The sequence below is a fragment of the Myotis brandtii genome, unplaced genomic scaffold (assembly GCF_000412655.1).
Source record: "Myotis brandtii unplaced genomic scaffold, ASM41265v1 scaffold1204, whole genome shotgun sequence".
Classification (NCBI taxonomy): domain Eukaryota; kingdom Metazoa; phylum Chordata; class Mammalia; order Chiroptera; family Vespertilionidae; genus Myotis; species Myotis brandtii.
The window spans coordinates 826,755-838,775 of NW_005354186.1; the positions used below are offsets into that span (position 1 = coordinate 826,755).

A 12,021-nucleotide genomic window follows, 5' to 3' on the forward strand; every position below is an offset into this window, starting at 1 on the left:
CTCTTCGGTGCCGTGGGCGCTGCAGAGCTGGGCGCCAAACAAGCCCCCCACTTAACGTCACTTGGAAATCGCAGCTTTGACGTCGGTGCCAGTCCTTCATGTCACTTATCCCAGGTGGGCCTTCCATTTTCAGCAGCAACAGCTTCTAATTCGGTCTCAGCCGCGCCGGTTTTGTGACAGGGACAATGGCAGCGGCAGATGGGAAGCAGCAACTCCATTTTCCTTTAACGCTCCCAGGCACAGGCCGGGACGGCACCATCTGGAAGGAGAAGGTCAGATCATTAAGAAATATGTACACTAACCAATCGCCACGACTCGATGGGCTGTGCCTGGGGGAGGGGAGGGGAGTGGAGCTCAGGGGGATGCGTGATTGGGGCGAGTTATGTTCACAGGACTGAGCTCTGGGAAGCCTCCCGCCAGGAGTGGGGTTTGGGGGTGCTGCTGGGCTCCCGTCTGGCCGAGGGGAGGGTCTGCGTGACTGTAAGCTCCTTGAGAGCAGGGGCACGCTCAGATCTCGAAGTCTTCATTCCCGCCAAGAAAGTGGGCGCTGCCCCCAGTGGGTGGGCTGTTTCGGCGAACACCCCGCGTGGTGGGCGCTGTAAGAAGGGCCCCCTGGCTTAGTTCCCGGGCTCTGGGCCCTGCCTTTGTCTTCCCGGCCTCTGTTGCTCAGGGCAGAATGGGGATGGAAACACTGCCCCCCCTGGCGGCCAGGAGGATGAAAGGAGACAGCGTGAAGTGTGGTGCACGCAGTCCTACTATGGTGATGCCCACCCTGTGCTGTAGTTGTCTCTTCCTTGGTGGCCTCGCCTCCTCAGTGGAAGGAACCAGGTTTGATGGACTTTGTCTCCGGGGCCCAGCGGGGCAGAGGGCCGTGTAGGGAGTGAGCTCACCGCCCGCCGACTCTGCTGCTTGAGGGAGTGGGTGCGCTGGGCGGGAGAGCGGGTGGGGCAGGCGCTGGTTGTGCCTGACATTTGCGTCTCCGGGAACATCCGCACTTGCCACCGTGTCCAGCTCTCTCGCCGTGACCGACACTCAGGCGCCGCCTTCCTCTGGGGCAATGGCATTTTCTCAAAAGCCACTTCGTGAGGCACGATTGACACACAACAGGCGTGCATGTCGGATGCCCACGACTTGAGGAGTTTGGAGATTAGTATGTGCCCGTGAGCCCATCCCACAGTCTATGCCACATAACAAATCCATCCCCAAACCCCCTCCTGCCCGCTTAGCTGTTACTCTTCGTGATAAGAACAATTCGTGTAAGACCCTCTGAGCAGATCTTTAAGCACATCATACGGAGTTGCTAGCTGTAGGCGCCATGCTGCACAGACGACCTGGGACTTAGCTTGTGTAACCCAGACGCCGTGCCCTTCACTGATGTCCCGTTTCCCCTCCCCAACAGCACTGCTCCAGGGCTGGCGTCGATGACCTCTCCTCCCACCTCCAGAGCTCTCGGCTCCCCTCAGCTCCATGTCACTGTGCTAAGTGGCCCCTCTCACTCAGGGTGTCCCAGCGCCTCTGGCTCCCTGGGGCTGAGCCTCCTCCTCATTGTCCAGCGTCACCATGTCAAGGGTCAATAATGCTCATGGCTGTCAGTAGGAGGCTAGATGCTAGAAGAATGCCTGGTTTAGTGCAAAGAACCTGGGCTTTGGGTCAGACAGTCCTTGGTCCCCATCTGGGCTCGGCCATGTAGGCCTGCCTGTGACCTGGTCAGCATAATCCCCGAGTGTCTATCTCATCATCCATGAAGTGAAAATCATTATCTGACTGTGCTTGGTCCGTGTGAAAACAAGGCCAGGGGACACGCGCATAGCACACTCAGTGTGTGCCTGATGCGTGGACACACAGTAGGGTGTCCTAGCTGTACCGTGCCCCTGCTGTCCAGGTCCCGGGAAGGCAGTCGTCATATGGAGTGTCGCCATGTGGAGCGTAAGGATGGGGTCCTTAGCAGGGAGGACTCTTTGGAAGAAATGGAGGTTTGCTCACCCACTCACTTGCTCACTCCTTGCATTCATTCTTTCAACCCATGTTTGCTGAGCACTAATTGTGCAGGTAGTGTGCTGAGGGCCAGGGAGACAGTGACGAAGGAGATACCCTGGATCTGGCTGCCCTGAACTTACATTCTAGAGACACATGGAGACGGATTATAAACAAGAAAGTAGACACGGTGATTTGAGATTGTGGTGAAGGCTACTTGAGAAGTCTGACAGGGTCTTTAGAGTCAGGGGCTTTTCCCCTGAGAGAAGGGAGCCACGGTAGCCAGGGTGGTCATGGAGGACTTCTTGGAGGCGGCAGCAGGTGAGGGAGCCCTGACCCATGTGAAGGAACCACTGGTACAGTGGATGATCCTGAGCGCAGAGGTCTCCAAACGTGAGTCGAGGGTCTGGGCTTGGGCCTGGGTGTCTGTACTTGTAACAGGTCCCCGGGGCTTCTATGCCCAGCTTGACAAGGGTACCTGGAGGTTTCAGGGTGACTTCAAAGGCAGGCAGAGTAAGAGTCTTCCCCAGCACCATCGTCCTCACCGTCAGGTGTAAACGCAGCTGAACTTACATCGTCATCACAATCGGAAATCACCTTGTCTGCTTGCTGGTCTCGGACCCTCTCCCCTCTCTGAAGCTAAGGGCAAGGCAGCTGGGCCTGGACTGAGTCCAGCATCTTAGCGCTTCCCGAACCCCTTTCCATGTTTTATTTCACTGGATGCTCACAACAGCTGCAGGACGAAGGCATTTTCATAGTCCCTGTTGTATAGGTGGAGAAATCGAGGCTCAGGGAGTTGGGGTGATTTGCACAAGGTTGCTAAGCAAGAGGCTGGACAAAAGGGGGGGACAAACCTTAGGTGTCTGGGCTCCTGGCTGGGGACCCACGGCCATGACCACAGAGTGGGGCCAGATTTCATCTTAGATGGGCAAGATTGGGCCTGGGGGTCAGGGGGGCGAGTGAATGGCGGGGTCTGTCTAGGCCGCCATGCAGGCCGGACCTCTGGGGCCTACGGGGGCTCCCTGGGCTCCAGGACTGCTCCCAGCCTGCTTGGTCCTTGCACTCCGACCTGCTTCACCCACCTCCTTCCTTTTGCTGTAGGAGAGGAGAACCAGCCAGGCTGGCGATGTCCGGACGAGGACAAGAAGAGCAAAGCCCCGTTCTGGTGCCCAACCCTGGCCTGCTGCATCCCCGCCTTCTCCTCGCGGGGCCTCAGCCTGCAGGTGAGAGGGGCAGCTCTTGCTCACCTTCTCCTGGGAGAACCAGCGTTTCCAGGCTGTGCCCACAGCGGGAGAGGCCCCGGCTCCAGACCCAGCGCCTCAGCTTTTTCCCGATGGAGTTGGTTGAGCCTTTTTACTGCTCTGGGCGTCAGCTGTCCTACCCACAATGTGGGGGTAGATGCCCTCCATGGGTCAAGTGAACGGAAAATTCCATTATTTTGAGCTAACAAATAGCAGTGATCTCATCCGTTGATGGCCTGACTCCAGCCCAGAATAGGCTGGAATATGCCCGAGCGGCCGTGCCAGGCTTTGTGGGTTGGACCCTTTGTGGGCTGGAGCCAGGCAGGAGCCGGGGCTTTGATGTGGGCAGGGCCTGAGGGGACGACAACACACCTTTCATAGCCATCACGCCTTCCATTCGTCAAGCACCTACTGTGCTCCCCTGTCACTGCTCGGCCGTCACTCTCTTGTTTTACTGTTTTAGAGACCCCGATAAGTAGGTGTTTCTAGATCTATTTCACAGGGAAGGCCCACCTGGGGCTCAGACAGATGGCTTTCTAAAAATGACACAGCCGGTAAGGATGGGTCCAGGAATGAGAACCTCGTTCTATCTGGTTCCCACACCTGTGGTCATCACCTCCTCTGGTCACCTGTCCTTTTTCTGGAGCAACTGCTGCCCATCGTCCTCTCAGGGAGATGAGGTCATCTGAGCTCGGGGGAGGGGAGCGCAAGCTCGGACCCAGGCCCAGGTAAATAAGTCCCAAGAGCTAAGTGGCTAGGACTGCAGATTGGGGTGCTAAGTAGCTGAAAGAACATAGCCGTGAGATGTCAGTTTATTCATTCGTTCCTTCATCCATCCATCCATTCATTCGTCCAAGCTGCCTATCATTGTTGAGGACCTACTGTGTGCTAGGCCTTGTCCTGGCCACTGGGAATCATAGTGGTGATCAAAACATGCAACACACCCTCATATAGCATTCAATCTAGAGAGAGAGAGGAAAAACCCTGGCAAACAAAGGGAAATAGAAAGGAGAGATGTGTGTGTTAAAGAAAATAAATCAGATCTAATAGATACAGAGATGGTGCCAACAGAGAGGGCCTCTCGGAGGAGGTGGCATTAAACTGTGACCCGGATGGCAAGGAGGTTGCAACCTGGTGAGGGCCCAGGGGAAGAATATTCCAAATAGCTAGAGCAGCACAGAGGCCTACCCTAGGCGCCCCAGGGAAGGCAGCGAGGCTGCAGCCCAGGAGTCAGGAGGAGAGGCTGGGCCATGAGTGTGAGCGTGCTAAGGCCTCCGGCTTGGTCTCTGGGTAGAATTCAACCAAGAGGGGCCCAGCACTGGAGCAAAACTGAATTCCAGCCCTGACGCTCCCACTGACGTGCTGTGTGACCTGGAACCAGTCATGTCCCCCTCCCCCTTCCCTTTCCCCGAACTTCACGGTTACTGACTCCTAATGAGGGGCTGGAGGAGGTGACCTCTTTGGTCCCCTCACCTATGGCCATTAGGTATTTTGTTAGAATGTTCCAGCAGGGCTGGTGCTGGCCAGGGCCTTCAGCACCAGCAGAGGGCAGCACCTGCCCGGCAAAAGGTCCAGCCGCCGCCGCATTCCTCAGAGGGGCAAAGCCAAGCCCTTGAAAGGGCCAGGCCACCTCCTTCCATTGCCGTCCTGGCCAGAGGGCCAGACTGCAGGATCTAGATCAGGAAACAGGCCCCAGAGACCCACCTGGCATGGATTTGGGGGAAGAAGTTGCAGGAGGAACAAGTCGCTGGTGGCTCTTGGTGACAGCCCCTGCCGGCAGCCCACACAAGCCACCCGGCCCTGTGTCCTGGGGGCTCGCCTGCAGGGTGGTTCTGATGATCTGGGGGTCCTTGCGCTGTTCCTCTGGAGGCGTGCAGGAAGGCGGAGGGGGAGGTGGGCACAGGCCAGGCCCTGCCCCTCACCTTCCCTGTGGCCTAGGCCATCCTGTGTCCTCTGCAGACCTCATTGTCCCCATCTGTAAAGTAAAGGGAGTGGAGTGGGTGTTAGTGGTTTTCAACGAAGCTTAAATGGGAGGTGGTCAGTTGGAAAAGTCCTTGGGGTCCCAGGGTATCATCCAGGCCCCTTCCAGCCAGAGGTTCTAGGAGAGAGATGGTCAAATGTGGGTGCCTAGGAACTTCCCGAAGATCCTGGACACCTCCCGCTCTCCTGGCCCATCCTCAGGGATCCTCATTTGGGAATCTGCAGGTTTAATGACCCCTGACCCCTGCAGGTGGTTCACACGAAGGTTCGATAGCCGGACGCTGGCCTCTCGGGCACCCCGACACTTAACCCTGCACGTGTCACCTCTGTCTCCGCAGCTTGGGGCTCTGGTCCACAGTCCTGTCAGCTCTCCCCTGCTGGGCTTCTCGGCGGTCAGCACCTCCCTTCCACAGGGCTACCTCTGGGTGAGTATCCCCTGTCCCCAGCCAGGAGCTCTGGCCTCAGGACAGGAACAGGGAGAGAAGCCCTTGGGAGGGGTGCTGGAGAAAGCCACCTGCCTGCTGGCCCATTTTGTACACTTTACCTGGCAAGTTCTAATGGGACCCTGTCCCAGGCTCTGGGCTTGGAGTTGGCAGGTGCCAGCCACCTCACCAGGGACAACAGAAAACCAGGGACAAATCAGTGAGCATGACTCTTGCACAGGCCACAGGCCGTGCAGGAAATAAGCGGGAGCGGTGCCGTGTGCCTGGGTGGCATGTCTTCACCGCGGTCAGGAAGCAGGGCTGCTTACTGCCCATCTCTCAGAGATCCCAGCCCAGTTTTCTGCTCTCGGGACTCCTGGCAAAGCTTCCCTGGATTCAAAAAGGTGACCTCCCCTTGCTTCTTATAGTGCAGATTGTGCCTCCCATAGACACTCTTCTGAGGGCAATTTGTTCTTCACTGTTTCTAGCACAGGGTGTTTCCATCCATCCATCCCTCCATCCATCCATCCATCCATCCATATATCCATGCATCCATGTATCCATCCATCCATGATCTATTATCCATTCATCCATCCATCCATCCATATATCCATGCATCCATGTATCCATGTATCCATCCATCCATCCATCCATCCATGTCTCCACCTATCCATCCACCCATTATCCATTCATCCATTCATCCTTCCATCTATTCATCCATCCTTTCATCCATGTCTCCATTCATCCTTCCATCTATTCATCTATCCATCCATCCATCCATCCATCCATCCATGTCTCCATCTATCCATCCACCCATTCATCCATCCATTATCCATTTATCCATCCATCCATCCATCCATCCATCCATCCCTCCATCCACTCAGCAAGTATACTGTATACCATGTGCTAGACACTAAAGTAAAACAGAGAACAGGCAGATAGGACATTTTAAAGGGGCAGAGTGTATGTTAACTCTTTGTTGGCTGAAATTTAGCCTAAAGACAAGGAGATGGAAAGCTGACTGGGTATCTAGTCCACCTTAGCTCCTTAGCTGGTTTCCTTTGCGCCCTGAATCGAACTCGCTGCCTTGGAGGCTGGGGACAAGTGACCTTCGGTGACAGCAGGCTGCATGTGGCAGGAGGCGGCTGCTTCTCGCAGTTATTAGTGGCAAGCAGAAGTTTGGGACAGAGGGTAGAGCTAAGCTCCGCCTCTGCTCTCACGGTTCTCCCTGACAGCTTCTTTGGGTCTCTGCCCCAGGTTGGGGGAGGTCAGGAGGGCGCAGGAGGCCAGGTCGAGATCTTTTCCCTGAACCGGCCCTCACCCCGCACGGTCAAGTCCTTCCCGCTGGCGGCCCCCGTGCTCTGCATGGAGTACATTCCTGAGCCGGAGGAAGGGGAGAGTGGGGATGGAGACAAAGACGAGAGCCACACGGCTGCTGACCCCTCCTCTGCGGTGCATCCGACCATCTGCCTGGGGCTCCAGGATGGCAGGTGAGGGGCCCGGGGAGGAGGGCAGGACTGGGCAGTGCGTGGAGGCTGTTTTGGGGTCCATCAGGTGGAAAGTGGCTTGGCTGGATTCACACTCAGGTCTGTGACCCTGAAAACTCAGGTCAGCACCTTGTTAATCCTCACATGAGTATACTTTTTTCACATTGATTTTTAGAGAGAGTGAAAGGGAGGGAGGAGGGAGAGAGGGAGAGAAACATGGATGTGAGATAGACACATTGATCAGTTGCCTCCTGCATACATCAGACCTGCAACCCAGGTACACGCCCTTGACTGGGAATCAAACCCGGACCCTTTGGTCCGAGGGCCGATGTTCTAACCACTGAGCAAAAACGGCCAGGGATCAGCACCTTTATTGTGCTGCTTCTGGAACCCCCCCACCCCACCCCCCGGGTCTTCCATGAGACAGAGGCCAGGGAGGACCCCATCCTCAAAGGCCACCCGTGGAAAATCTGAGCTCCTCTTTGGTGGAACGCAGGCCTGGTCCCACAGAGGGGGCCCTGGAGGGCATATGGGGGGCTGAGTGAGTCACTTGGGCCTCTCCCCGCAGCATCCTGATCTACAGCAGCGTGGACACGGGCACCCAGTGCCTGGCGACCTGCAGGAGCCCAGGCCTGCAGCCCGTGCTCTGCCTGCGACACAGCCCCTTCCACCTGTTTGCCGGCCTGCAGGACGGGACCCTCGCCGCCTACCCTCGGACCAGCGGTGAGGATGTGGGGCTGGGAACCATCTGGGGACCGTGTGCCAGATGGTTGTGGGAGGCAGGCCAAGGTGGCAGCTCAGAAACGAACCAGGCCATCTCAGAGGTGGGGGGGATCGGAGATCCCTAATCCCCATCGGGGTCCCCATAGGAACGGGGTGCTCACTCCTGCACAGGTAGCTCCGCCCATTGGAGGGAGTCTCTAGTGGCTAAGAGCAGGGGTTCTGGGCTCGCACAGACCTGGCTTCCGGGCCAGGCTCTGCCCTGATGCCAGCTGTGTCCATCGGTGAGCCACTGCTCCTCCTCACGCCTGTCTCCTCGTCTCTAAAATGGCAATAATGGCCAAACCCACCACTTACGGGTCCTGGCAGGTCAAACAACCCTGTGAAGGCAAAGCGCAGGGCCTGGCCCAGGGATGCCAGTGAGGCTGGCTTTTGAGTCTCTGATTTCATCAAGCCGTGGACGGCCCCGATTATGACGCTGGAGGGCAGGGCCAACAGTGTGAGCGGCTGTGTTCCAGAAACACGGCGCAGTGCTTGATGTTGGCCATTATCTTAATTGTCTCCACAGCCCTTGAGAATTGCCTCCTCTGTACAGACCCAGTGCTGAGACTGGGAGGGGATGCGCTGGAGCACAGCCACCCGGTGCTGGGGTCCCCGGTCCCCTGTGGCTTGTTCAGCTCCTAGTTGGATGATGACAAGAGCCGGGGGATGGGGGGTGGGGAGAGGGTGCTGCCCCCGGTGCCCCCGAGAGGGCTGATGAGTCCCGTGTCTGCCCAGCCCTTCCTCCCGCTCCCTCCCAGGAGCCTGTAATTGCTGCGTCATCACAGCCTGTTGCAGGGTTATAAACGGATATTTGTACTGAGCTATTTTTTTTTTTTTTGCCACTTGGCACTGTGTTGGTATTTTTAATTAGCTTTTGATAAGGCATTTATAGTTTTTAATTAAAGGGGGAAGAGGGAGGGAAAAAATTCTTACCATCGGAGCGTGCCTGTGAATGCAAATATGGGCGCAGATCTTCGGGGAGTAGACTAGGGGTTCTGGAGGGACTCCACCCCGCAGCCCCACCAAATACTGTGAGCCACGGTGGTCCCACTCTGGCCTCCTGGTCCCAGTTTGGGCCGCCTTTGGCTCTTCCCTTCCTGGTTCCTGACTCATCAGTTTGGGCGCCCAGGTTGGGAGGAGGGAAGGGGGTGGCGTATGAGTTTGCTCATAGACCCCACAAACTGAGGGGTTTAAACACTGTAAATTCACTGACTCATGGTTCTGGAGTTGAGAAGTCCAGGCTCAGGGTGCTGTCAGGGCCTCGCTGCCTAGGAAGATGCCAAAGAAGGAGCTGTCCCGGGCCTGACCCCAGCTCGGCCCCCAGCTCGGTGGTCCCTGGCCGCGGCAGCTTGCCTCCCTTCTTCACACGAAGTTCTCCTGAGTGCGTGTCTGTGTCCATGTTTCGCTCTTTTATAATAACACCCGTCACCTTGGATCAGGGCCCCCCCTCCTTCAGGGTGACCTCATTTTAACTAATTATATCTGCAAACAGCCCCATCTCCAAATAAGGTCACAGGCTGAGGTCCTGGGAGTTAGAACTCTCCATGAATTTTTGGGGACACAATTCAACCCAGTGGGGGTTTTGGCTCTACCCACTGGCATTCGGCCTGGGGTTGAGACTGGCCGTTTGTCAGAGCCAGAAGGGCCATTGGGCACCATTGAACGCCCCCCCCCCCCCCCCCCCCCCCCCCCCACCACCAAAAAAAACCCCCCCCCCCCGCCACTTCCCAGAGTCTCAGGGGTGAGCTGAGACCTGAACCCTAATGTCCTCCGTCCGGGCCTCGAGCCCTCTCCAGACTCAGGGGGCCTTGGCTTCTCCGAGCAGAGCTGGCAGCGTCTGGCCTGGAGGAGAAGGTTGAGATACCTTTCCCCCTTGCAAACATTGTGCACCAGATATTTACTGAGCACCTACTATGCACCATGGGTACAGCGGCCAGCAAGGCAGATGTGACCCTGCCCTCGCAGGGTTTGTAGAGGGAGACAGAATTAGTTCTGTGAACAAGCAGGGAGCTTACACTTCCATGTCGCCTCTCACCTGGGCTGCCTGTGGCTGGGACTGGGACCATCCGGCTTATCCATGACTGAGCTGTGCGACCTCCTCCAGACTCACCATGGCCTTGGATACCCCTCAGACACCCCGACTCCATCCCAGCCCAAGCCGAGCACAGAGCAGGAGCACTGTGCCTGCAGAACCCACCGCTGGCGCCTCCTGGTGGCTGGGAGGGTCAAGGGTTGTGAATGTTCCAGACCCTTATCCTGGGCTTGGAGTTGGTATAGGATGAGCGGTTACCGTCCTGCCTGGGTTTGGCTGAGACCACGACTGGATAAAACTGGCATTCCTGGCCCACGCTTTGTCTCCTCGCAAGAGGGCGGGGCCAGAAATATTAGCCTGGGATTTGGCCGAGTCCTGGAGGACCTGTGGGGCCAGCAGCTGAGAAGGCTTGAGGAACCCAAGGCCACCAGGTCACTAACTGGACTGTCAGAGCCAGAGGGGCCTCAGAGTTCAACCTCCAGCTGACAGATGGGGAAACTGAGGTCCAGAGCAGTGTGGCCATGGAAGTCATTCATTCATCTGTTCATTTATTCACTCAGGAAAGATGTATTCCGTGCTCTAAGGTGCCAGGCACTGAGCAGGACCCAGGACTCAGAGAGGAGCCAGACCGCCACTGTCCCTGCCCAGTCCCGTGTCTGAGCAGGGCTACCTGGATCCCTTCTGTCTGCCTCATCTCTGAGCAGGCCCAGGAGCAGGCCCAGGCCTGGGGGCAGGTGTGGGAAAGTCCCTGGTTAGATGCTGGGGCTGTGGGCAGGGTCACCTCCTGCAGGAGGGGCGAGGGGATGGGCTGGGGAGTTAGGCTGCCTGGGGTTGAGACCCAGCTGTGAGACGACCTGTTACTTCGCCTCTTGGAGCCTTAGTTTCCTCACCTGTAAAATGGGGATGAAGACTGCCCCCCGCACAGGCTGGCTGTGGAGGCCAGGTGGGATCAGCCACACAAGTAGCCTGGTGCTTGTTACCTCCATCTGAATGGTTGTCACTGCCCTTATTATACTGACCAGGCGCGGGCGACCCTTGGGGCCCCCTCAGTCTCAATGACTTTTACCCAGTGTCCTGCCTTCGGCTCCAGCTGGATCGGGACCTCCAAGGGCCTTCATCCCCCTTGGCCTGGCAGCACGAGAGCTGGTGAGGGGCCCAGACGAATGGGCTGTCACACAGGGAGTGGGTGTGTGCGTGTGTGTATGAGTGCACATGTGGGTTCTGTAACATGTATGTATGCACCTAAAGCCTGGAGGGCAAGGAAGGGATGGAAGGTGGCTTGCCCTGCACAGAGCTCACAATGATTGCGTTTAAAGTCTTAGAGCTGTGGCCGCGAGGGCTGGGAAGAACCAGAGAGGTCAGAGTTCAGTCCCTCGGGTGCAGATGGGAGAGCTGAGTCCTAGCAAGGGGTGGCCTCTGGTTCAGGGTCCCACTGTGGGGACTCCGGTCCAGGGTCTTTTTGACATAACAATACAGCCATTAAACTCCATCACAGTTTATCATTCTGTCCTGGAGTCAGGACATCTGCAGCGGTTCTCAACCTGTGGGTCGCGAACAATGAAAATACATCCTGCATATCAGATATTTACATTACGATTCATAACAGTAGCAAAATTACAGTTATGAAGTAGCAACGAAAATAATTTTATGGTTGGAGGTCACCACAACATGAGGAACTGTATTAAAGGGTCGCGGCCTTAGGAAGGTTGAGAACCACTGCAGGACTTACAGGTTCCTGCAGAAGCCCAGCAAGTGGCGGTATGGTCAGAGCCCCTGTGACCGTCAGGGGTAGCAGACCCTGACTCCGACCTCAGGCAGCCCCGGCCATGCTGTTCCTTGCAGGGTAGAGGTTGCAAGGGCTTTGGTGCCCACTAAGCAAAGCCCCATTTCCTAGTTTTCGGGGTGTGGTCCCAGTATTCTCAACTGCTTACTGAGAAGGAGGTCGCAGTGGAGGGGGCTCTAGCTTCTGGCTATAAGCACTACTTACCTGTGGCCACTGGGGGGCGCTCAAAGCCTTGCATTTTGTGGCTCTGGTGTTCTGGTGGGGCTCAGTGTGCCTGGCTGCCTGTGGTCACTCGCTTGTCCTTGACCCCAGGTACAGCCCCAGTGCCCTATGGAAGCTC

At 57.0% G+C, this 12,021-nt stretch overlaps 1 protein-coding gene across 1 annotated transcript in view; it reads left to right on the forward strand.

Annotated features, from left to right (window-relative positions):
* ARHGEF10L (Rho guanine nucleotide exchange factor (GEF) 10-like) overlaps window positions 1-12,021 on the forward strand; it is a 103,353-nt gene that overhangs the window by 62,414 nt on the left and 28,918 nt on the right. The window contains exons 22-25 of the mRNA XM_005858738.2: window positions 3,076-3,197; window positions 5,534-5,620; window positions 6,875-7,107; window positions 7,673-7,827. Coding sequence (XP_005858800.1) covers window positions 3,076-3,197; window positions 5,534-5,620; window positions 6,875-7,107; window positions 7,673-7,827 — 597 coding nt within the window. The remainder of the gene's footprint in view (window positions 1-3,075; window positions 3,198-5,533; window positions 5,621-6,874; window positions 7,108-7,672; window positions 7,828-12,021) is intronic.